This window comes from Bos mutus, chromosome 1 (assembly GCF_027580195.1).
Source record: "Bos mutus isolate GX-2022 chromosome 1, NWIPB_WYAK_1.1, whole genome shotgun sequence".
Lineage (NCBI taxonomy): Eukaryota > Metazoa > Chordata > Mammalia > Artiodactyla > Bovidae > Bos > Bos mutus.
The window spans coordinates 44,932,618-44,958,774 of record NC_091617.1 but is presented as its reverse complement, the minus strand read 5'-3'; the positions used below and the strand labels follow the sequence as shown (position 1 = coordinate 44,958,774).

Below are 26,157 nucleotides of genomic sequence, written 5' to 3'. Positions count from 1 at the left end.
AGAGTTCAAAAGCATCAATTCTTTGGTGCTCATCTTTCTTCACAGTCCAACTCTCACATCCATACATGACCACTGGAAAAACCATAGCCTTGACTAGACAGACCTTTGTTGGCAAAGTAATGTCTCTGCTTTTGAATATGCTATCTAGGTTGGTCATAACTTTCCTTCCAAGGAGTAAGCGTCTTTTAATTTCATGGCTGCAGTCACCATCTGCAGTGATTTTGGAGCCCCCAAAAATAAAGTCTGACACTGTTTCCCCTGTTTCCCCATCTGTTTCCCATGAAGTGATGGGACCAGATGCCATGATCTTCGTTTTCTGAATGTTGAGCTTTAGGCCAACTTTTTCACTCTCCTCTTTCATTTTCATCAAGAGGCTTTTTAGTTCCTCTTTACTTTCTGCCATAAGGGTGGTGTCATCTGCCTGTCTGAGGTTACTGATATTTCTCCTGGCAATCTTGATTCCAGCTTGTGCTTCATCCAGCCCAGCCTTTCTCATGATGTACTCTGCATAGAAGTTAAATAAGCAGGGTGACAATATACAGCCTTGACATACTCCTTTTCCTATCTGAAACCAGTCTGTTGTTCCATGTCCAGTTCTAACTGTTGCTTCCTGACCTGCATATAGGTTTCTCAAGAGGCAGGTCAGGTGGTCTGGTATTCCCATCTCTTGCAGAATTTTCCACAGTTTATTGTGATCCACACAGTCAAAGGCTTTGGCACAGTCAATAAAGCAGAAATAGATGTTTTTCTGGAACTCTCTTGTTTTTTTCCGTGATCCAGTGGATGTTTGCAATTTGATCTCTGGTTCCTCTGCCTTTTCTAAAACCAGCTTGAACATCTGGAAGTTCATGGTTCACGTATTGCTGAAGCCTGGCTTGGAGAATTTTGAGCATTACTTTACTAGTGTATGAGATGAGTGCAATTGTGTGGTAGTTTGAGCATTCTTTGGCATTGCCCTTTTTTGGGTTTGGAATGAAAATGGACCTTTTCCAGTCCTGTGGCCACTGCTGAGTTTTCCAAATTTGCTGGCATATTGAGTGCAGCACTTTCACAGCATCATCTTTTAGGATTTGAAATAGCTCCACTGGAATTCCATCACCTCCACTAGCTTTGTTCATAGTGATGCTTTGTAAGGCCCACTTGACTTCACATTCCAGGATGTCTGGCTCTAGGTGAGAGATCACACCATCGTGATTATCTGGGTCATGAAGAACTTTTTTGTACAGTTCTTCTGTGTATTCTTGCCATGTTGTTGCAAATGCTATTATTTCATTCTTTTTTATGGCTGAGTAATATTCCATTGTATATATGACCACATCTTCTTTATTGATTCCTCTGTTGGTGGACGTTTAAGTTACTTCTACCTACTAGCTTTTGTAAATAATGTTGCAGTGAACATTGGGATGCATGTATCTTTTCAAAGTATGGTTTTCTTCAGTTGTATGCCCAGGAGTGGGATTGCTGGATCATACGGTAGCTCTAGTTTTAGTTTTTTAAGGAACCTCCATACTGTTCTTCCTAGTGGGCTATATCAGTTTGCATTCCCACCAGCAGTGTAGGAGGGTTCCTTTCTCTTCACACCGTCTTCAGCATTTACCATTTGTGGATTTTTAAAAATAATTTTATCTATTTATTTTTGGCTTCAGTGAGTCTTTTTTGCTGCATTCAGGCTTTCTCTGGATGCTCTGAGCAAGGGCTAGTCTGTAGTTGCAGTGCGCAGGCTTCTCATTGTGGTGGCTTCTCTTGTTGGGGAGCGTAGGTTCTAGGATGTGTGGGCTTCAGTCGTTGTGGCTTGCAGGCTCCAGAGCTAAGGCTCAGTGGTTCTGGCACATCGGCTTAGTTTCCCCACGGCATGTAGGATCTTCCCAGAGCAGGGATCAAAGTGGTGTCCCCTGCATTGCAAGGTGAATTCTTAATCACTGGACCACCAGGGAAGCCCTTTTGCTTTACTCTTACTGAAACCATTTTATGGTGTTACTGATTGTAGTTGATACAGTGCTTATTATGCATGCTGAGTCACTTCAGTTGTGTCTGACTCTTTGCAACCCTATGGATTATAGCCCACCAGGCTCCTCTGTCTGTGGGATTTTCTGGGCAGGAATACTGGAGTGGGTTGCCATGCCCTCCTTTAGGGGATCTTCCAGACCCAGGGGTTGAGCCCACGTCTCTTATGTCTCCTGCATTGACAGGCCGGTTCTTTACCACTCGCACCACCTGGGAAGCCCGATGCTTATTATATTGGAAGCCCAGTGCTTATTTTATGTTATATAATAAGCTGAACTTGATGCTTAACCATCATTTATAATGTGAAAGTAAAATTATTTAAGTTCTAAACAGATGATTTCAAGCTTGTGGCTACAATCCATCCATTCATTTATTTATTCGGTGTATTGTAAACCATTCACTTTGGAATATAAAGGTGACTAAGTCAGAGTACACTCTCTTAGTCCCTTCACAGTCTGGTGAAGAAGACAAACATGTAGATAAATAATTGTATTACACATATCATGCTATCTTATAAACTACCAAGTACTAATACCCAGAGAAAGGAAAGCCCCGGTATGGGAGTGACGATTGTGTGGATAAGAATAATTTTTTGCAGAATCTGAGGTGTTTAACAGGGGAGAAATAGAGAGAAGAGCATTCTAGGTTAAAGGAGCAGTACATACAGAGATCTAGAGATGTATGCCTGAAGAAGGTTGAGTAAACTCAGTGTGGTTAAGGTGTAGAGTTTGTGATGTGTGAGTGACATCAAAGAGCCAGATTGTTAAGAGTTACATCTGTAAGTAATGGGCACCATTGTAGTTTAAGATTGTAGCCATAATTAGATTTGTGTAGTAGAGAACTCAGGGGGTAGTGTTTGAGAGATTAGAAGAGGAAGAAACTGCAAGTAAGAGTAGTTAAGTAGTTATTGTGATACCTCATTTATCTACTTTTATACTGAGTGAAAGAGGCTTTTTATAAAATCATATTTAACTGCTGCCGCTGCTGTTAAGTCTCTTCAGTCGTGTCCGACTCTCTGCGACCCCATAGACGGCAGCCCACCAGGGTCCCCTGTCCGTGGGATTCTCCAGGCAAGAACACTGGAGTGGGTTGCCATTGCCTTCTCCATATATTTAACTACCTCTAAATTAAGCACTGAACTTAAAACTCCTTGAAAGTAATAGCAAAATATTAATGCAAGTAATGTAGTGGTTCTGTTAGCTCATTCAGCTCTTTCTTATATTTCAATTAAACTAATTATTTTGTCATTTTGGTTTCAGATAACGAAGATATTAAATGCAAAACCAGAGGATGTTCATGTTCAGTCACCACTGTCCAAACTCAGAAGCTCAGAACACTGGGATGTTTCTTTGCAGGGGGTAAATAAAAACTCTCTTCTTGGGTTTTAAAATATTTTAATAAAGCTTAATTTTTATTTTCATATATTTTTTTTTATTTTCTTGTATTACATAATTGCAGGTTTTAATTTATTTCTGGCATATGTTGAAATATCCTGCTTTTAGGTTAGGGTCATTTTTCAGTTTAAATCTAAGAATAGTGTATTGTGAATGGTTGTTTTTTTCATGGAATTTAAATCTCATTATTATATATTGTATTTTAAATTTATGATAATATTAAGCTTATTAAAGGAGAAGGAAATGGCAACCCACTCCAGTATTCTTGCCTGGAGAATACCATGCACAGAGGAGCTTCTGGAGGGTACAGTCCATTGGGTTGCAGAGAGTCAGACATGACTGAGCAACTAACGCTAACGCTAATAAAATCCCTTGCTTTTTTTGTTTTGTAAATTTAAAGAGGGTATATTGTAAAAAGTGACACAGTTATTTTAAAAGACAGCCTGATTATAAATCTGCACCAATTTTATCACTTTTAAGTAATACTATAGAGTTCTCATAAGTAAGGCTTAAGATAGCACTTTATATGTTTTTTCTTTTCTTGACTGGCACTACTCATGGTCGGTGTTTTAAAAATGGAATTTTTTCTCAGATTTTCCAGTTCTCTGTTTGAGAATATACATATTGGTCTGCTAGTTTTATTGGTTTACATTTCTAACATAATGAAATACCACAGGTTGGTGGCTTAAACAACAGAAAGTTATTTTCTCACAGATCTGGAGGCTGGACGTCCAAGGACAAGGTGCGGGCAGGGTTGTTTTCTCTAAGGCCTCTTTCCTTGGCTTACAGATGGCCACCTTCTTGCTGTGTTCTCATATGGCCTCTTTTCTGTGCACACACATCCCTGGAGTTTCTTCCTCTTCCTATAAGGACACTAGTCTTATAAATTATGTTCCCACCCTTTTGACCCCATTTAAACATAAACTCCCTGTGTAAAGACCCTATCTTCACGTACATACATGTTAAAGGTTAGGACGTCAACATGTGAATTTTGAAGGGGACAGTTCAGCTCATAATGGTAGTATTTTAGGATAACAGACTTTAAGTCACCTTGAATATATGTATTTTTATGTTATAGACAGGAAAAATTAACCATTTATTAAAACTTGTTCTCAGAGGAAAGATTAGCTGTTAGTATTAGTTGCTTTAACATTATTTATTTATTTTTTTGTTTATTTTGACTGTGCTTCATGGCTTGTGGGATCTTGGTTCCCTGACCAGGAGTTGAACCCATTGAAAAGTACAGTTTTCTAGCCACTGGACCACCAAGGAATTCCCTAATGTTATTTAAAAATTTAGTTATTAAATAATAACATTTGTTTTTTATACAGGGTATAGACAAGGAAAATAATAAATGGGACTATTTCCTGAATGCAGTCACTACTGACAGTTTTTTTTTTTTTTTCCATTCCTTTCAAGAAGAAAAAAGCATGCTGCCCATGTATGACTGTACATTTTTTGATCATTGCTGAAGAGGGATCATGAAATACATTTTGTTCTGTGTTCTGCCATTTTTAGTTAGTAATATTTTAATATTTTTTTCTATTTTAACACATTTAGATGTACCTCTTTTACTTATTTTTTATTGGCTTTACAATACTCCCCAAATATACTATATCCGATAATTTAGTCACTTAGTGCACTGATATTAGACAGTTTGGTTGTTTCTAGAGTTTTACTAATAGAAATAGTATTGCAGCAACCTTTATTTTTCATAAGCAGGGAACCATTTTTGAGTGGGATTACTAGGTGTAAGGAAGTTTGTATATTAAATTTTTATAAATACTGAAAAATTATCTCAGAAAATTTGTACCAATATTTATTGCCACCATGAGAGATCCCATATTTCTACCAATTTACTAGTTAGTACTGAATGTTATCATGTAGTGAAATTGTTGCTAACAGAAGAAAAAAATACATTATTTTAGGAATATTTTATCTATATTTGCATATTTTATTTTATGCTTTGGAATACTGAATGGAGTAAAAATATATCATTTTAAATACACACAGTCTAAGTAAATGGATATGATTTGAATTTGTTTTCTTAAGAAGTGTCTTACTAAATGTGTGTCTTCCTCTACCCTTGGGTCATATAGTCTGTCTTTAGTTTTTGGCCTTCAAGAGGCAGACATGGATCACCAGAGAGCTCTTTAGATATTAGGTCTCTATGTTATACAATCTGCTCTCTTCTCTTCCTTAACTCCTCTTTGTTTCAGCAGGTTTCTTTTCCTTAGAAGTAACAACGTATTTTCTCTTGTTCTCTCTGACCCACTAAGTGAAACAGGACCTCCTCAGCCTCCTCAGAGACAAATTTTCTTTTCTTATGACTAGTTTCCTACACTAGTTGGATGTCTTCTTTAGGATAGTGATACTTAACTTCTGGGAAATCTGCATCCTGTTTGAGATTTGAAGTGGCAAATGTGTCAGCACTACCTTGGTCCCTTGTTGCTTTAGATGTAACAGTATTTGTTAAATGTGCTTCATAGTTTGTAGACTTTGAGGTGGTACCAAAATCTTGCTTCATGTTTTCTCCCACACATCACCGTAGCTTTCAATGAAAGAAAAAGGGATAAATGCCAGTTTCCATAATCTTTAGCAGAATTTTAACTTGTTTATTTGTGTGGTTTTTTTTTACTGAGATATATAAAACAGATCTTAGGTATATAATTGGATGAGCTTTGACTAATGTAACATATGCAACCAATATCTCAGTGAAATAGAGCATTGTCATGAGCCTTGAAAGTTCAGTTTGCCCTTACCCTTGTATCTTTTCTTTGCCTGTTGTCTCTATTCCCACCCTGTTCTGGACAACCAATTTTTTAATTTCTATATTTGTAAGATACTTTTGCCTATTTTTTTCAGTGTATACTCTTTTGTGTTGCCTTCTTTTGCTTAGTAAAATGTTGTTGAAGCTCATTTTTGTTTTTTACCTATTAGTAGTTTGTTCCTTTTTATTGCTGAGCAATATTCTATTATATGAGTATAATGCAATTCATTTATCTAATTCTTCTGTTGGTGAACTTTGGGACTTTTAATTTGTTTTGCCCTGATGAACAATGGTGGTAAAATATTTTCATATTTTTTTTTATTAGAGTGTACTTGCTTTACAATGTTGTGTTAGTTTCTCCTGTACAGAAAAGTGAATCAGCTCTATGTGTACATTTGTTGTTCAGTCGCTAAGTCATTTTTTTTTTTTTATGTGACTTGAACAGGTGCTAAGTCACGTCCTACTTTTTTGCAACTCCATGAACTGTATATATAGCCCACTAGGCTCCTCTGTCCCTGGGATTTCCCAGGCAGAATACTGGAGTGGGTGGCCATTTCTTTCTCCAGGGGATCTTCCTGACCCAGGGATTGAACTCAAATCTCCTGCATTGGGAGGCAGATTCTTTACCACTGAGTCTGCAGGGAAGCCCATATTTATACATACATCTCCTGTTTTTTGGATTTCCTTCCCATTTAGGTCACCATGGAACACTGAGTAGAGTTCTCTGTGGTCTACAGTTGTTTCTCATTAATTATCTAATTTATACATAGTAGTGAAAATATTTTCATATGTTGATAAGCTGTTGTGTATCTTCTTTTTTGTTATGTGTCCAAATATTTTGCCCCTTTAAATATGTATTTTATATTTATTCTCAAATATATTTGACAGTGAATTTATATATAATTAAATTAATCCATTTTAAGTGATCTCTGAATTTTGACAAATGTATACATTTTTGCAACCACCAATGTAATAAAAGTGTATGTGTATTTGTATTTATTTATCAGTTTTTTCATGATGTAAAGTTCTATGAGCCACAGGATCTTTATGGACTCATAGGACTGTCATCACAGTGAAGATACTGTATGGTTCCATCACTCCAAAAAATTCCCTGGTGCTGTCCTCTTTGTAGATTCTTCTTATCCTCATCTATAATCTATGCTAACATTGTTTTCTCTCCTTGTACTTCTACATTTTCCAGAGTGTCACATGAGTGTAATCATGGAGCATGTAATGTTTTAATGTTTTGAGTGTTTTTTTCACTCAGTTTAGTGCCAGTGAGATTCATCCTTGTTGTTGATGAATAACAAACTATATCAATAGTTTGTTTCAGTTCAGTTCAGTTCAGTTCGTGTCCGACTCTTTGCAACCCCATGAATTGCAGCACGCCAGGCCTCCCTGTCTATCACCAGCTCCCAGAGTTCACTCAAACTCATGTCCATTGAGTCGGTGATGCCATCCAGCCATCTCATCCTCTGTCGTCCCCTTCTCCCCCTGCCCCCAATCCCTCCCAGCATCAGGGTCTTTTCCAGTGAGTCAACTCTTTGCATGAGGTTGCCAGAGTATTGGAGTTTCAGCTTTAGCATCAGTCCTTACAATGAACACCCAGGACTGATCTCCTTTACAATGGACTGGCTGTATCTCCTTGCAGTCCAAGGGATTCTCAAGAGTTTTCACCACCACAGTTCAAAAGCATCAATTCTTCGGCGCTCAACTTTCTTCACAGTCCAACTCTCACATCCATACATGACCACTGGAAAAACCATAGCCTTGACTAGACAGACTTTTGTTGGCAAAGTAATGTCTCTGCTTTTTAATATGCTGTCTGCTGCTGCTGTTGCTGCTAAGTCGCTTCAGTCGTGTCTGACTCTATGCGACCCCATAAACAGCAGCCCACCAGGCTCCCCTGTCCCTGGGATTCTCCAGGCAAGAACACTGGAGTGGGTTGCCATTTCCTTCTCCAGTGCATGAAAGTGAAAAGTGAATGTGAAGTCGCTCAGTTGTGTCCGACCCTCAGCGACCCCATGGACTGCAGCCTACCAGGCTCCTCCACCCATGGGATTTTCCAGGCAAGAGTACTGGAGTGGTTGCCATTGCCTTCTCCGAATATGGTGTCTAGGTTGGTCATAACTTTCCTTCCAAGGAATAAGCGTCTTTTAATTTCATGGCTGCAGTCACCATCTGCAGTGATTTTGTTTATCCATTCCCAAATGAACCATTGAAGGACATAAGGGTTGTTTCCAGTTTTTGGCAATTAAGAACACAGGTTTTTTGTGAGCAGAAGTTTTAATCTCTCTAGGATAAATACCTTGAAGTGGGATTCCTGAGTCATGTGGTAAGTATATACCTAACTGCCAAACTGATTTCCAGAATACCATTTTACATTTCCACCAGTAATGTGTGGCAACTTCTGGTACCAGCACTTGCTACTGTCAGTTTACTTAATTTTTTTTAATTAACAGAGTTTATTTTTTAGAGTAGTCTTAGGTTTACCAAAAAATTGAAGGGATAGTACAAACAGTACTTGTGTACTTACACTACTCTCCCCTACCCTCACACATAGTTTCCTTATCATTAACATCTTGCATTAATGTGGTACATTTGGTGAGCCAAATATGATATATTTTTTGATATTGAGATATAATTACCATGTAACATTGTGTTAGTTTTAGGTATATAACATAATTTGGGAAGGAAATAGCAACCCACCCCAATATTCTTATCTAGAGAATTCCAGGGACAGAGGGGTCTGGCAGTCTACAGTCATAGAGTCACAAAAAGTCAGACATGACTGATCAAGTATCCACACATATAATATTTATCTATTTAAAAATATTTTTCAATTTTAATTAAAATTTAAAAAAAATTTTTTTCATATACATACTTTATTTTAAGAAAAAATCTTGAAGAAAAGTTTGCTGTATGGCTTTCGCAGCTGGTGAATTTAACTACATTTCTTTTTTCTTAGTTTATTTTTAATTGGAGGATAATTGCTTTACAACATTGTATTGGTTTCTGCCATACAACATCATGGATCAGCCATAAGTATGTATGTCCCTTCCCTCTTGAACCTCCCTCCTACCCCCAAGCCCATTCTACCCCTCTTGGTTGTTATAGAGTACTGGGTTGAGCATTCTGTTATGCAGCTTCTTCCCACCAGCTTTCTGTTTTACATATGGTAACGTATACGTTTCAATGGTACTCTCTCAGTTCGACCACCCTCTCCTCACTCCTTTGTGTCTGGAAGTCCGTTTTCTATGTCTGCATCTCTATTCCTGCCTTGCAGGTAGGTTCATCAGTACCATTTTTCTCTATTCCTTACATATGTTAATATATGTACTTGTTTTGCTGACTTATTTCATTCTGTATAACAGGCTCTAGGTTCATTTATCTCAGTTCAACTGACTCAAATTTTGTTCCTTTTTATAGCTGAGTAATATTTCATTGTATGTATGTACCACAACTTGTGATTTATTTGTTTTTGGGATCAAGCCATTCTATCCAAGGGCTTCAGGAGAGCGTCAAAAATCTAGGAAGGGGCTTCCCTGTTGGTCTTGTGGTTAAGAATCCGGCTTGCAATGCAGTTTGATCCTTGGTCCAGGAAGATCCCGCATGGCTCAGGGCAGCGAAGCCCATGCGCCACAATCACTAAGCTCACGTGCAGCAGCTACTGAAGGCCACTCACCTAAAGCCCAAGCTCCACAAGAGGATCCACCACAATGAAAAGCCCATGTACTGCAGCTAGAGAGTGGCCCCCCACTCTCTGCAAGTAGAGAAAGCCTGCATGCAGTAATGAAGACCTAGTGCAGCTGAAAAAAAAAAAAAACAACCTAGGAGGACCATGAGATCTGACATTCTTTTCCTGGCTGGAATCTCCCCAGCTTCACTGTCGCTGAAAGCTGTAATGGTTGATACATATTTAAATTGCAAAATTATTGCCACAGTAAATTTAGTTAACATTCATCACCATACATATTAATAGTTACAATTTTTTTTTCCCCATGATGATATTTTTAAGATCTACTCTGTTCAGTTCAATTCAGTTCAGTCACTCAGTCTTGTCCAACTCTTTGCTATACCCATGGACTGCAGCACACCAGGCTTCCCTGTCCATCACCAATTCCCAGAGCTTCCTCAAACTCATGTCCATTGAGTTGGTGATGCCATCCAACCATCTCATAACTCTTTTAGCAACTTTCAAATATACAGTAAAGCTTTGTTCACTAAGTCAACATGCTGTACATTATATCCCCAGGACTTACTTATAACTGGAAATTTGTACTTTTTGACCATCTTCACCCATTTTCCCCAACTGTCAACCTCTGCATCTGGCAACCACAAATCTGTTCTCTGTACTGATGAGTTAAAAAAAAATTCTGCATCTAAGTGAGATCATATGGTATTTTTTCTCTGACTTATTTCACTTAATATAATGCCCTGAAAGTGCACCCATGCTATTGCAAATGGCAAGATTTCCTTCTTTTTTATGGTTGAATAATATTCCATGTGTCTGTGTGTTTATGTATATAACATGTTTTGTTTATCCATTCATCCACTGATGGACACTTAGATTGTTTACACCTCTTGGCTATTGTAAATAATTAATGCAGTGAACAAGGGTTGTCGATAATTTTTTCAGTTAGTGATTTGTTTCCTAAGGATAAATACTCAGAAGTTGAAGTGGAATTGCTAGATCATATGGTGATTTTTATAATTTTTTTTGAGGAACCTCTGTACTGTTTTCCATAGTGTCTCTGCCAATTTACATTCCTACCAGCAGTACAGAAGAGTTTCCTTTTCTGCTTATCCTTGCCAACTCTTTATGTCTTGTCTTTTTGATAAGAGCCATTCTACCAGGTGTGAGGTGATGGCTCACTGTGGTTTTGATTTGCATTTCCTTGATGTTTAGTGATATTAAGCACCTTTTCACATACCTGTTGGCCATATGTGTGTCTCTTTTGGGAAAATGTCTGTTCAAATCCTCTGCTCATTGTAAAATTATATGTTTTTGCTATAGAATTGTATGAGTTCTTTGTATATTTTAGATATTAACCTCTTATCAGATATGTGTTTCACAGATAATTTTTCCAGTTCTATAGGTTACTTTTTTTCATGTTGTTGATGGTTTTCTTTCCTGTGCAGACATTTTTTTAGTTTGATGTAGTCTGTTTTCTATTTCTGTGTACAAGCTATTTTCTATCTTTATGTACTCTAGATACTTCGTATAACTAGAATCATAGAGTATTTGTCTTTTTGTTACTGGCTTATTTCACTTAGCCTAATGTCATCGCTTTGGGAAAAGCCCTCTTCCTCCTGTGTTTCTCCTTTATTCTCAGATTACTATCATTTTCACAACACTTCTCCCACCACGTGTGTGTGGGTTTTCCCCCACCAAACAGTCCTCTGGGACATGAGCTGGGAGTCCTGCAGTTTATCTCAATTCTGACACTACCTGGAGATAGTTTTAGATCCCACAGGTTATGGGCTCAGTCTCAACACTGCTTCCACTCCACTTCAGATGCCAGTCACAAGTCCAGGTTGTCATCTGTGCTTCTGACCAGCTGGATATACATCTGAGGTTCCCATGACTTCCTCCTCAGGTTGGATTAATTTATGCTAGAACAGTTTACAGAACTCAAGGAAACACATGTGTACATATTCCAGCTTATTAAAGGACATGATAAAGAATATAGATGAGCAGCCAAATGAAGAGATGCATAGGGCAAGGTCTGGTGGGTCCCGAGTTGCAGGAGTTTCTTCTCTGTGGAGGCGGGATTGTTGCCTTCCTGGTATGTGGATGGGTTTCACCAGCCTGAAAGCTCTTCAAACCTCATACTGTTGGGATTGTAATGGAGACTTCCTCACATAGGCATGACCGATAATTAACTCTGTTTCCAGCTTCTCTCCCATCTCCAGGGAATGGGAGGCAAAGATGAGAATTCTAAGCTCATAATACTGACTTGGTCTTTCTGGTGACTAGCCCTTATCCAGAAGCTCACCTAGAGTCACTTCATTAGTACAAAAGACACTCCTGTCACCTAGGAAATTAACCAGGGTTTTAGAAGCCTTGTGACAAGAATTGGGGTTAAAACCAATATTATAGCAAAAGATGCTCTTATTACCAAGAAAATTATAAGGATTTTAGGAGTTCTGTGTCAGGAACTGTGGGCAGAGACCAATATGAGTATTTTTTATTATCTCACAGAGTTCATCCATGTTGTAATGTATATCAGAATTTCATTTTTTTTTGAGGGTAAGTAATATTTCCTTACTTACGTATATGCCACATTTTGTTATTATTGATATTATTATTGATGGGACACTTGAGTTTTTCCACCTTGTGGCTGTGGTGAACAGTGCTGCTTTGAACATGGATATATAGATACCTCTTTGAGGAAGACAGTATTTTTAAAAATTGAATTGTAGTTGATTTACATTGTTGTGTTAGTTTCAAGTGGACAGCAAAGTGATTCAGTTGTACAGATGTATACGTATTCTTTTTGATATTCTTTTCCATTATGGCTTGTTACAGGATATGAGTATATTCCCTGTGCTATACAGTAGGACTTTGTTGTTTATTTTATATGTAGTAGTTTGTACTGCTGATCCCAAACTCCTGCTTTTTCCCTCCTCTACCCCCTTTCTCCTTTAGTAACCATAAGTGTTTTCCATGTCCCTGAGTCTGTTTTGTGTTCCATAAATAAGTTCATTTGTGTCATATTTTAGATTTCACATGTAAGTGATATCACAAAGTATTTGTCTTTCTCTTTCTGCCTTATTTCACCTAGTACGATAATCACTGGGTGCATCCATGTTGCTGCAGATGTTATTTCATTTTTTTATGGCCAAGTAATGTTCCATTGTGTGTGTGTGTATGTGTGTGTGTGTGTATAAGAATCTGCCTACCAATGCAGGAGACGCAAGAGATGCAGTTTCCATCCTTGGGTTGCGAAAATCCCCTGGGAAGAAATGGCAACCTACTCTAGTATTCTTGCCTGGGAAATCCCATGGACAGATGAGCCTGGTGGGCTATAGTCCGTGGAGTTGCAAATAGTTGGACGTGACTGAGCACACACACACAACTCTTACCACATAAGGAAACTAATGTAAAGAGAAGATAAATAATTTTTTTGTCTAGACTCACACTGTTGCATATTAACTAAATCAGTTTTAACTGTTGTTTCTAGTTAGATTAAATTTAAACAGTGTTAATAAGATATCTGACTCTTTCATAAAGTTTCTCCATGTAACAGTTCATAAGGAATTAGTTGTAATCCCTTCTGCTGCTGCTAAGTCACTTCAGTCATGTCTGACTCTGTGCAACCCCATAGACGGCAGCCCAACAGGCTCCCCCATCCCTGGGATTGTCCAGGCAAGAACACTGCCATTTCCTTCTCCAATGCATGAAAGTGAAAAGTGAAAGTGAAGTCGCTCAGTCGTGTCCGACTCTTAGCGACCCCATGGACTGCAGCCTACCAGACTCTCCATCCGTGGGATTTTCCAGGCAAGAGTACTGGAGTGGGGTGCCATTGCCTTCTCCGTGTAATCCCTTCTAGTTGTTTATAAATGCAGTTACTTCAGAGTTGCAGATTCTATTTAATTTGACATGTAATTATTTTTATATTTCCTTAAACACATTTACCATCTTTTGGTTATGTAAGCTTTTGAATTTTAAAATGTCAATTTCCTGACTAAAGTTACCTTTATATTTTTAAATGTCTTTCTTCTATTATTTAGTGGGCTTTTGTTCCTCCACCAGCAAAAGATGCCAGGTTTTTTTGTAGATTGCATTTTTACCCCTCTGTGAACCTTTATGAGTTTGGCTGTTTATCTTTAATTTCTAAATAAAAAGAAAATTTAAGTGCCTTATAATTGTTGTGTTCTCTATTATTGAATTCCAAATTCCATTTTTTTTTTCCTTAGTGGAAAAGGAGCCTAAGAAATAAGGTCCTCTCTCTAGACCATAAAAGTAAAAAAGGTGTACGTGGTCATCCTGTCACTTCTAAGATATCACCAGAAAGGTAAGATACATGTATGTGTGTGACACAGGATGGTCTTTAAGCTATGTAGAGTGTGACCATGAATGATTCATTTAACCTTTTTGGGTCTCAGTTACCACAACTTCTAAAATACAGTGATTGACTTCAGTGGCCTTTATGGTTGCATCTAAGCTCTGACTTTCTGTGATTCTGTCATCTTAACTCCTTGTTTGTGTGTTTGGAACATCTGGCAAGATTTATCTAATAAAGCAAGGGTTATATATAAACTCCTTAAAATGCTGGGTTCATCATTTGTGGTCTGTAGTGAAAAAAACTGCTCCAGTTAGCAACTGCAGTCCTATAGTCATAGTATTAATGAGTAATGGATATGCTGAAATTAGATAGCTGTGGGATTCAAATTACAATTTTTACTAGAAGGAATTCAGAGCTAAATTTTTAGTATTAGATAACAGTAAATGCTTAAAAAGTTGTAATTTTGCAAAAGAGTATATTCTTTAAGGACAGTAAATGAATAAAAAATGATGGTAACAAAGTAAAAATTAAAATTATTGGGAGTTGGCACAAGTTAGATGACTAACTGGAATTCTTGAACTTATATCAGAGCTCTTTGTAAGCTATTTAGTCTGAATTCTCACCTTTCAAGTGAACTGCCCTCAGTAAATAAATGTATCAGGGACTCTCTGTCCTTACCAATATTTGCTTTCCCTCGCTCCTTCCCTTCCTTCCTTCCTTTTTTTCTATAGTTGTCCTAGTGGGTATGAAATGATGTTTCATTGTGGTCTTAATAAATGTTTCCTAATGACATCGAGTGTCTTTTTACGTGCCTGTTGGTCATTTGTATATCTGTGGAGAAATGTTTGTTTAGATCCTTTTCCTGTTTAAAAATTGTGTTATCTTTTTATTGTTGAGTTTAAGAGGTGTTTTTTTTTTTTCATCTTCTGGAGACAAGTCCTTATTAGATATATGGCTTGCAAGTATTTTCTGTCACTCAGCTTTTCACTTTATTGATGGTGTCCTTTGAAGCACAAAAGTTTTTTTCACTTTGATGAAATCCCATTTATCTATTTTTCTTGTGTTTCTGTGCTTTTGTTGTCATATCTAAGAAACTGTTGCTTAATCTGAGGTCATGGTGATTTACTCTTGGGTTTTCTTCTGAGAATTTTTATAGTTCTAGCTCTTAGATTTAGGTCTTTTATCGATTTTGATTTAATTTTAGGTATGGCATGAGATAGGCATCCAAATTTATATCTTTGTTTGTGAATATGCAGTTTTCCCAGCAATAGTTGCTGAAGAGGTACCAGTTTTTCTTGGCTACCTTTGTTGAAAATCAGTTAACGTTAATATATGGGTTTATTTCTGGATTTGAGATTCTAGTCCATTGATCTATATGTCTGTTTTTACCTCAGTACCACTGTGTACTGCACACTGTATGGTAACTTTGTGGTAAGTTTTGAAATCGGAAAATGAGAGTCTTCCAACTTTATAGTAGTTTCAAGATTTAAAACAATTTTTAAAAAAAACCTTTTTTTGGCTTTACCATGTGACATGTGGGATCTTGGTTCCCTGACCAGGGATCAAACCTATGCTCCCTGCAGAGGACGTATGAAGACTTAACCATTGCCAGTGAAGTCCCTTTTCAAAATTGTTTTGGTTGTTCTGGGCTTTTTGCATTTTTAGCTGAATTTTATTTTTTTTTAATATTTATTTATTTTATTTTGGGGCTGTGATGGGTCTTTGTTGCTGTGATGGGTCTTTGGGCTATCTCTAGTTGTGGAAAGTGGGACTACTCTTCATTGCTGTGCATGGATTTCTCATCGCAGTGGCTTCTCTTGTTGTAGAGCACAGGCTGTAGACACATGGGCTCAATAGTTGCAGCTTGTGGGCTCTAGAGCCCTGGCTCAGAAGTTGTGATGCATAGGCTTAGCTGCTCCTCGACATGTGGGATCTTCCCAGACCAGGGATCAAACCAATGTCCTTTGCATCGCAAGATGGATTCTTAACCACTGGACCACCAGGGGAGGAGCTAAGGAGCTGAATTTTACAATCAAGTTGTCATTTTTAGCAAAACAGCCAACAATTTTGATGGAGGACATGTTGAAAATCTGCAGACCAACTTGGGAAGTATTGCCATCTTAACAAATTAAGTCTTGTGGTTCATGAATATATTTTTCCATCTATTTAGATCTTATTCAATTTCTTTCAACAATATTTTATAACTTTCAGTGTGTCTTGGACATTTATTGTTGAACTTATTCCCAAGTATTTTCTTCTTTTGATGCTCTTATGAATGGAAATGTTTTCTTAAATTTATTTTCAGATGTTTCATTACTAGTGTATAGAAATCCCATTGATTTATATATATTAGCCCAGATTTATATACTGTGACCCTGTTTGTCTTATTAGTTCTAGAAGTTTTTAGTAGATTGCTTGGGATATATATACAAGATCATGTCACTTGCAGATAAATATGACTTTACTTCTTCCTTTTCAGCTGTAGGCCTTTAATTTTTTCCCCCTTGCCTGATTGTCCTAATTAGAATATACAACGTATAATGGAAGGGTCAGACACGACTGAGCAACTGAACTGAATGGAAGTGGTGAGAGTAGAAATCTTTGCTTTGTTCCCAGTCTCAGAGGGAAATCGTTTAGTATTTCACCATTAAGTATGATGTTAGCTATAGGTTTTTTATAGATTCCCTGCTATGGTTTAAATGTCTGTATATTCCAGCAATCCGTATACTGATATCCTAATACCCAATGTGATGATATTTGGAGGTGGGGCCTTTGAGGGAGTGCTTCAGATATGAGGGTAGAGCCCTCATGAATGGGATTAGTGCTCTTTTTATAAAAGAGACTTCTCAGAGTTTCCTGGTGCCCTCTACCACATGAGGACACTTTGAGGAGTCTGCAGTCTACAGCCCAGAGGAGGGCTTTCACCCGAGAGCTGACCGTGTTGACTGGCACCCTAATCTTGGACTTCACAGCCTCCAGAACTGTGAGAAATAAATGTTTGCTATTTGTAAGCTGCTGAGTCTGTGATGTATTGTTGTAGCTTAAATAGACTCAGACATGCCCTTTTTTGTGTTGAGGAAGTTCCTTTGTGTTCTTAATTTGTTGGAGGCTTTTTGTGATGAATGTGTGTTGATTTTGTCAAATGTTTTTCCTGCATTTATATCATATAATTTGTATCCTTTATTAATATAATATATTACATAAATTGATTTTTAGATCTTAAACCAACTTTCTATTCCTGGGATAAATCCCACTTTATCTTGATTTATGATCCCATTTATTTGTTACTGGTTTCAGTTTGCTAGGATTTTTATTGAGGATATCTATGTATGTATTCAGAAGGGAAAATAATCTGCTGTTTTCTAATGTTGTCTCTGTCTGGCCTTGGAGTGAGACTAATAATGGCCTTTAAGATGAGCTGAAAAGTATTCTGTCTTACTTTGTTTTCCAGAAGAGTTTCTGAAGGATTGTGATTAATTCTTAAGTGTTTGATAAAATTCACCAGTGAAGCCATTTGGTTATTGGTGGTGAATGTGCTTGCATGCATATGTGTGTGTATCTGTGAAGCTTTCAAATTACACAAATACAAGATTTTTGCTTGTTATAAGTCTTTTGAAATTTTCTACTTTTTAAAAATGAGTCAGTTTTGGCAGCTTCTGTTTTTCTAGGAATTTGTGTATTTTAAGTTATCTAATTTGTTGGCATACATTTGTTCATAGTATTCTATCACTGTTTAAAATTTCTGCAATATTGCTGGTGATGACTGTTCTTTCATTCCTGATTTTAATAATTTGAGTGTTTTTTGTTTTTTGGTTCAGTCTACCTGGATAATTGTAGATTTTCTTGATCTTTTCGAAGTACCAAGTTTTGGTCTTATCAGTTTTCTCTGCAGGTTTTCTATATTTAATTTCATTTATTTCCACTATAATCTTATTTTCTTCTTGATTTGGACATAGTTTGTGCTTTTTTTATAATTTCTTAAGATATATAGTTAGGTTATTGATTTGAGATCTGATATCTGTCTTTTCTAATATAGGTGTTTAGTTTTAAATTTTATTCTGAGCACTCTATTAGGTGCACCTCATAAGTTTTGGTGTTTTGTGATTTTCTTTTTTTAAGCAAAAGTATTTTCTAGTTTCTGGTATGATTAATTCACTTGCTTTGAAAGTGTGTATTGTTTAATTTCTATGTATTTTTAAATTTCAAAGATATTCTTTTATTGATATAATTGACATATAACATTATATTAGTTTCAGGTATGCAACATAATGATTCTACACTTGTATATATTGTGAGGTGATCACCACAATAAGTATAGTTGACATCTATCACTGACAGTCACAATTTTTTTGTGATGACAAGTTTTAAGTTTTATATTTTAGCAGCTTTCAAATATACATTATAGTATTATTAACCATAGTCACAATGCTGTACATTACATTCTGATGACTTTTCTGTTGTTGTTAATTGAATTCCATTGTGATCTGAGAATGTTTTATATGATTTCACTTCCTGTAAATCTACTGAGGTTTGTTTGTGGCCTGGCATATGGTCTTTCTTGGAGAATGTTCCATGTGTTTGAGAAGAATGTGCATTTTGTTTCTATTTATTAGAGTGCCTCTAGATGTCTTTTAGATTGAGTTGGTTGATAGTGTTATTCAAGCCTCTGTGAATTTTTTTGTCCCATTGTTCTATCAAGACGGGGGTTTTAAATGTTGAGCTATTATTATTGAATTGTTAATTTCTCCTTTCTGTTAGTTTTTGCTTAATGAGTTTGTCGTCTTATTATTATATATGTATTTTATAGTTGGGCTTCCCAGGTAGCACTAGTGGTAAAGAACCTACTTGCAAATGCAGGAGACAGGAGACATAGGTTTGATCCCTGGGTGAGGAACATCCCCTGGAGGAGGGCATGGCAACCCACTCCAGTTTTCTGGCCTGGAGAATCCCTGTGGACAGAGAAGCCTGGTGGGCTGCAGTCCTTAGGGTTGCAAAGAGTCGGACACCACTAGAGTGACTGAGCACGCATGCATGTTTATAGTCAGTGTATCCCACTGATGAATTAACCCTTTTGTCAATGAATTATTCCTCATTGTTTCTACACACACTTGATGTTATTTTTTTCTTTAAAGTTTATTTTGTCTAATACTGGTATAGCCACTCTACCTGTCATAAGGTTGCTGTTTGCATGGTATACTTTTTCCATCATGTTACTTTGAACCTATTTATTTCTTTGAGTCCAAAGTGTGTCTCTATTCGAGGCATACAGTTGGATCTTATCTTAGTCTTTTTCGACTACCGTAACAAAATACTATAAGAGTAGGTGGCTTATAAACAGAAACATTTATTTCTCATGATTCTGGAGCCTGAGAAGCCCAGGATCATAGTACCTCCAGATTCAGTATCTGATGAAGGCTTCCTGGTTCACGGATGGACATCTTTTTGCTGTGTCCTCAAAGAGTGGAAGGAGCCTTCTCTTGAACTTTTTTTTTATGAGCACTAATCCCATATATGAGGGCTTTACCCTCATGCTCCTCCCAAAGTCCCCACCTCCTAATACCATCACTTTTGGGGGTTAGAATTTAAAAATATGAATTTTGAGTGGAGACATACATTCAGAGTGCTTCCTAGGTGGAGCTACTGGTAAAGAACCAGCCTGCCGATGCAGGAGACGTTAAGAGACTCGGGTTTGATCCCTGGGGCGGGAAAGTCCCCTGGAGAAGGGCATGACAACCCACTCCAGTATTCTGGCCTGGAGAATCCCATGGACAAAGGAGCCTGGTGGGCTACAGTCCATAAGGTTGCACAGAGCTTGACACAACTGAAGCGACTTGGCACACATACACACATACATTCAGAACATAGAAGATCTTGTTTTTTATTTTATCATAAGCTGCTTTCACAGTCTCTACCTTTGATTAGGTTACTTAATCTATTTACATTTCATGTGAGTCAAGGTGTCAGCAAGGCTATGCTTCCTTTGAAGGCAGTAGGGAATGATCTGTTCCATGTCTCCCTCCTCTTTTCTTCAGGCATTCAGTCCTCCATATTTACACATTTTCCCTGTATGTCTTCATATTGTCTTCCTTTTGTGTATATCTGTTTCTGCCATTTTTATAAGGACACTACTCATAAGATACAAGCATACTCTGTTTTATTGTGCTTCACTTTATTGGCACTTTGCAGATACTGCATTTTTTACAAATTGATTTTATAGTAATTGTGTCCCTCCTACTGTCTCATTGGGACTTCTCCTTTGTCTTTGGATATGGGTTATCTTTTTTGGTGGGTTCCAGTGTCTTCCTGTTGATGGTTGTTCAGCAGTTGTGATTTTGATGCTCTCATAAGAAATGGTGAGAGCGCGTCTTCTACCCTGCCATCTTGAACTGATCTCTGTTTTTCACAAACTGAATGTTGCAGGCAACCCTACATTGAGCAAATCTATCGGCACCGTTTCTCAAAAAAACATTTACTCACTTTGTGTCTCTGTGTCACATTTTGGTAATTCTTGCAATATTTCAGAACCTTTTCACTATTATAATATTTGTTATGGTGATCTGTGATCAGTAATTTTAAAAGTTGAAATATAATTGACTTATAATATTGAATTAATTTTGTGTGTATAGCCAAGTGACTCAGTTGTATATGTTTTCAGATTATATTTTATTGTAGATTATTAGAAGACATTGAATATAATTCCCTGTGCTATACAATAAATCCTTGTTGCTTATCTGTTTTATGTATGGTAGTTTGTATTTGTTAATCTCATAATCCTTATTTGTCCCTCTTTTCCTTCTTCTCCTGTTTGGTGACCATAAATTTGTTTTCTGTTTCTGTGAGTCTTTTCTATTTTGTGTATAGATTCATTTGTATCATTTTTTATATTCACATAGTACTTGTTATTCTCAGTCTGAATTGTATCACTAAGTACAGTATTTTCTATGTCAATCCATGCCTTTGCAGATGGATCTTTCTTCTTTAGGACTGAGTAATATTCTATTGTATATTTGTACCACATTTTGTTTATCTATCCCTCTGTCAGTGGACATATAAGTTGCCTCCATATCTTGGCTATTGTTAAATAGACCTTTAGTGAACATTGGGGTGCGTGTATCTTTTCAAATTATGATTTTTTTTTTGATTTATGTTCAGGAGTGACAGTGGTGTATCATACGGCAGTTCTGTTTTTATTTTTGTATTTGTTTTAATGAATCTTCATACTGTCCTTTGTAATGGTTGTACCAGTTTATGTTCCAACCAAAAGTTTAGGAGAGTTTCCTTTTCTCTACACACTCTCCAGCATTTATTGTTTGTAGATTTTTTTGATGATAGCCATTTTGACCAGTGTGAGATGATACCTCATTGTAGCTTTGATTTGCATATCTGTAATAATTAGTGATGTTGACCATCTTTTCATATGCTCCTTGGCCATCTATATGTATTGTTTGGATAAATGTCTAATTTGGTCTTATACTCATTTTTTGATTGGGTTGTTTGATTATTTTTTTTTTTAATATAGAGCTGCATGAGCTGTTTGTATATTTTGGAGATTAATCCCTTGTCTGTCTCATCACTTGCAAATATTTTCTCCCATTCTGTGGGTTGTCTTTTTATTTTGTTTATGATTTCCTTTGCTATGCAAAAGCTTTTAAATTTAATTAGGTCCTATTTGTTTATTTTTGTTTTTATTTCAATTACTCTAGGAGGTGAATCCAAAAAGATACTGCTGTGATTTATGTCAAAGAGTGTTTTGCCTATGTTTTCCTCTAAGAGTTTTATAGTGTCCAGTCGTACATTTAGAGCTTTAGTCCATTTTGAGTTTCTTTTTGTATATGGTGTTAGAGAATGTTCTAATTTTATACTTTACATATAGCCATCCAGTTTTCCCAGCCCCACTTATTGAAGAGACTGTGTTTCTCCATTGTGTATTTATTGCCTCCTTTGTCATGGACTAATTGACTATAAGTGTGTGGATTTATTTCTGGGCTTTCTGTTCTATTCCATTAATCTGTATTTCTGTTTTTGTGGGAATATCTACTCTTCTAATTACTGTAGCTTTGTGGTATAGTCTGAAGTCAGGGAGCCTGATTCCTCTAGCTCTGTTTTTCTTTCTCAAGATTGCCTTGCCTATTTGGGGTCTTTTGTGTTTCCATACAAATATAAAATATTTTTGTTCTAGTTCTGTGTAAAATGAATACTACAATGAATAAAACTGCTATGTGCACACTCATGTACAAGTGCCTGTATGGACACATTTTTATTTCTTTTGGGTAAATACCTAGGAGATGGGTTGTTGAGTCATTGAAAGTACATTTTCAACTTTGTTAAGAAACCGCCAAATGTTTTCCAGAAGTAATTGTGTCAATTTACATTTGCACAAGCAATGCAGTAGAGTTTTACTTCCTCAATCTTCCTGTCAGGACTTGTATGGTCAGTCTCTGTCATCATCCCTTATAATATATGTGTAGTGATATCTTTTTTTTTAAGAGCTATGTTAAAAAATTTTTTTGTTTGTTTTGGCTCTACTGAGTCTTGGTTGCAGCATGTGGGCTATTTGTGTGGGTTCAGTGGTTGCAGCACATAGGCTTAGTTGCTGCGTGTGGGGTCTGGTTCCCTGGTCAGAGATCAAACCCATGCTCTCTGCATTTGAGTGCAGAATCTTAGCCACTGGATCACTAGGGAAGTCCCATGTGGTGATATCTAATTGTGGTAATAATTGCATTTTGTTGATGAATGATGATATTGAGCATCTTTTCATGTGTCTGTTGTTATTTTGTATATTTTCTAAAGTATCTGTTGAAATATTTTGCTCCCTTTCCCATTTTTTGAAAAGACAAACTGTTTTTAAAAGACCAGAAAAATGAGATTAATGATATTGAGCATCTTTTCACATACATATTGGCTATTCGTGTGTCTTTTCTGTGATGTGTTCATTTATTTTGTCCTTGAGGAGGAAGGACACAAACCTCTACCCCGCAGTGGTTCTCTGACTGGGGCCATAATTGGACAGACAAAATACAGATAAATAAAAGAAAAACAAACAGAATCTATTCAACACATGCAGTGTGCATATACATGGGAGAAATTCTATAAAGAGTAACTCAAAGGAGTAGTTACAGCTTAGGCTTATATAATGTATTAACAAAGGACAATAAATTTCTAGAGAAGTGATAAGACAGAGGAAAAAGATTTGCTATTCCAAGGATGGCGAACTGTGGAATAGAACGTATATGGGGGAAACTAATAGGAGATAATGTTTGATTAGTAAGGCTTGTTATGTGAATTATATTCCTGGGCTGATAAAGAGTCTCTGGTGATAAATAGTGTAAACCTGCTTTTAGGCAAGCAATGAGTGGACAGGGAGCCTTTTTGGCATCTACTCTCAGTTGCTTTCAGTTCAAAATAATCCTTGTGCCAAAGAGGCATGTTTTGTGGTAGCATATTTTTATTTCCTGCACCCCCCCCTTTTTTTTTGAAGGACAAGAAATACTAAAATTAAATTATGAAAAAAGAAACTAAAACATTGCCTTCATTCCAGCTGTCAGTTTCTAGAATCTAAAAATAGGACACCATGTTTTGAGAAGTGATTTTTTTTTTTTCCTGAGTTTTGAATTTAGCCAAGTTTAATATTTATGCATTCATTGAAAAACTGCTTTTGTTGAAAAATTTAAATCGAACAAAATTTGAAAAAAAATTTTTTTTCTATTGTGGTTTTGCTGAGTTTTTTTTTTCATAATTACAGATTTTTACGTGTGTGATAAGTACTACAGAAGAAATGTGATATAATTTTTATTTTCTGGGAGTGATAATTTTTAAACTTTGAGTACATCAATCAGCAACTATTTTCCCTTGTACATTAAATGAATAGTAGAGTAATAATTCATAGCTTAGAAGGGGACATTTTGTAAATAGACTGTTGGATGATTCTAAAAAGCTTAGGTGAGAACTTCACTGATGGTCCAATTGGCTAAGACTCTGCTTTCCCAATGCAGAGGGCCCTGGTTGGAGTCCCAGTCAGGGAATTAGATCCCATTTGCTGCAACCAAGAGTTTGCATGCTGCAATGAAGATTGAAGATCCTACATGCTGCAGCTAGGACCTATTGTAGACAAGTAAATAAATCATAGTAAAAAAGAAAAGCTTAGATGAGATTTCCCTGGTAGTCCAGAGGTTAAGACTCCTCGCTTCCACTGCAAGGGGCACCAGTTTGATCCCTGGTCAGAAAACTAAGATCCCACTAAGATCCCTTAAGGTGTGGCCAAAAAAAAAAAAAAAAAAAAGCTTATGCATGTATTTTAGCAGGGATGGTATATATATCATCAATAGAATGTTGGGTTAGGTGGAGATCTTCATTTAGCTGTCCTCTACTCTTTATTTTTATTGTGAAATATAATGCATCTACCAAAAAATGAATAAAGGGTAAACTGTTTAATAAATTATTTATTATAATTTAATATGTTTTTATATAACCACCATTCAGGTATAAAATAGAAAATTAGCCCAGAAATTCCATGTACCTTTGTAGTTACAACTCCCTTTCCTGTCCTTTAAAACTAACCTGTCTCCTAATCTTACTTTTTTGGGATAGTATTGCCACCTAAGTGTGTCTCCCTAAATACTAAGTTTAGGTTTTGAATGTTTTTCTTTATTCTGAATTTAAGTTTCTATTTGAATATCTGTAGAAATAATAGGGCTAGGTGGAATTGTAAATTGATACAGCCACAGTGGAGAACAGTATGGAGATTCTTCAACAAACTAGGAATAAACCTACCATATGATCCAGCAATCCCACTACTGGGCATATACCCTGAGAAAACCACAATTCTAAAAGACACATACATCCCAGTGTTCATTGTAGCACTGTTTACAATAGCCAGGACGTGGACGCAACCTAGCTGTCCCTCAACAGGTGAATGATAAAGAAGTTGTGATACATATATACAATGGAATATTACTCAGCCATAAAAAGGAACAAATTTGAGTCAGTTGTAGCAAGGTGAATGAACCTAGAGCCTGTTATACAGAGTGAAGTAAGTCAGAAAGAGAAAAACAAATATTGTCTATTAATACACATATATGGAATCTAGAAAAAATAGTACTGATGAACCTGTTTACAGAGAAGAAATGGAGATGCAAATATAGAGAATGGTCTGGTTGAAACAGCAGGGGAAGGAGAAGGTTAGACAAATTGAGAAAGTAGCATTGACATATATAAACTATCATGTATAAAACAGGTAACTAGTGGGAAGCTGCTATATAACACAGGGAACCCAGCCTGGCACTCTGTAACGACCTAGAGGGGTGAAATGAGAGGGGAGGGAGGCTCAGGAGGGAAGGGAAATGTATATAAATATGACTGATTCACATTGATGTATGTCAGAGATCACTGCAGCATTGTAAAGCAAGTATCCTCCAATAAAACATAAATAAAATGAGATCCTAAAAAAATGTTCTGAATCAATAATATAAGAGTTGATTCCTATGTGGTCTCTAGATACTTAACTAAATAGAGTAACAAACCCTGGCTAATAGTGTGAGGTATATTTATTTGGATTATTCTTTTCAAACTGGAATGTGTTTTATAGATGATTTTTATATTCTTAAATAAATATTAAAGGGATTTTTAAAAAGAATGCTAGGGCATTTAAATATAGAAGTTTTAAAAATTTACCTTTAATTAGAATATTATTAGTCAGATACAATAAAGCAAATTTATGAACGTGAAATAAGTATTTTCACAGAGAACCCAATTGTCTTTTTCACTTAGAACCAATAATTAGAATTACCAGTAAAATCACCAATGGTAATTCTTTTTTTTTTTTAACTTTTTGTGTTGAAGTATAGCCAGTTAGTAATGTGGTAGTTTCAGGTGAACGTTGAAGGGACTCAGCCATGCATAACATGTACCAGTCGTGATTCTTACTTGATTTGGGTGAATAGAAAAATGACATTTTCCAACATTGGAGATTTTCATATTT

At 36.5% G+C, this 26,157-nt stretch overlaps 1 protein-coding gene across 14 annotated transcripts in view; it reads left to right on the top strand.

Moving 5' to 3' along the window:
• SENP7 (SUMO specific peptidase 7) overlaps nucleotides 1-26,157 on the top strand; it is a 185,669-nt gene that overhangs the window by 63,151 nt on the left and 96,361 nt on the right. For all 14 annotated transcript variants that reach the window (XM_070368720.1, XM_070368745.1, XM_070368746.1 and 11 more), the window contains exons 4-5: nucleotides 3,264-3,362; nucleotides 14,092-14,189. In XM_070368720.1, coding sequence (XP_070224821.1) covers nucleotides 3,264-3,362; nucleotides 14,092-14,189 — 197 coding nt within the window. The remainder of the gene's footprint in view (nucleotides 1-3,263; nucleotides 3,363-14,091; nucleotides 14,190-26,157) is intronic.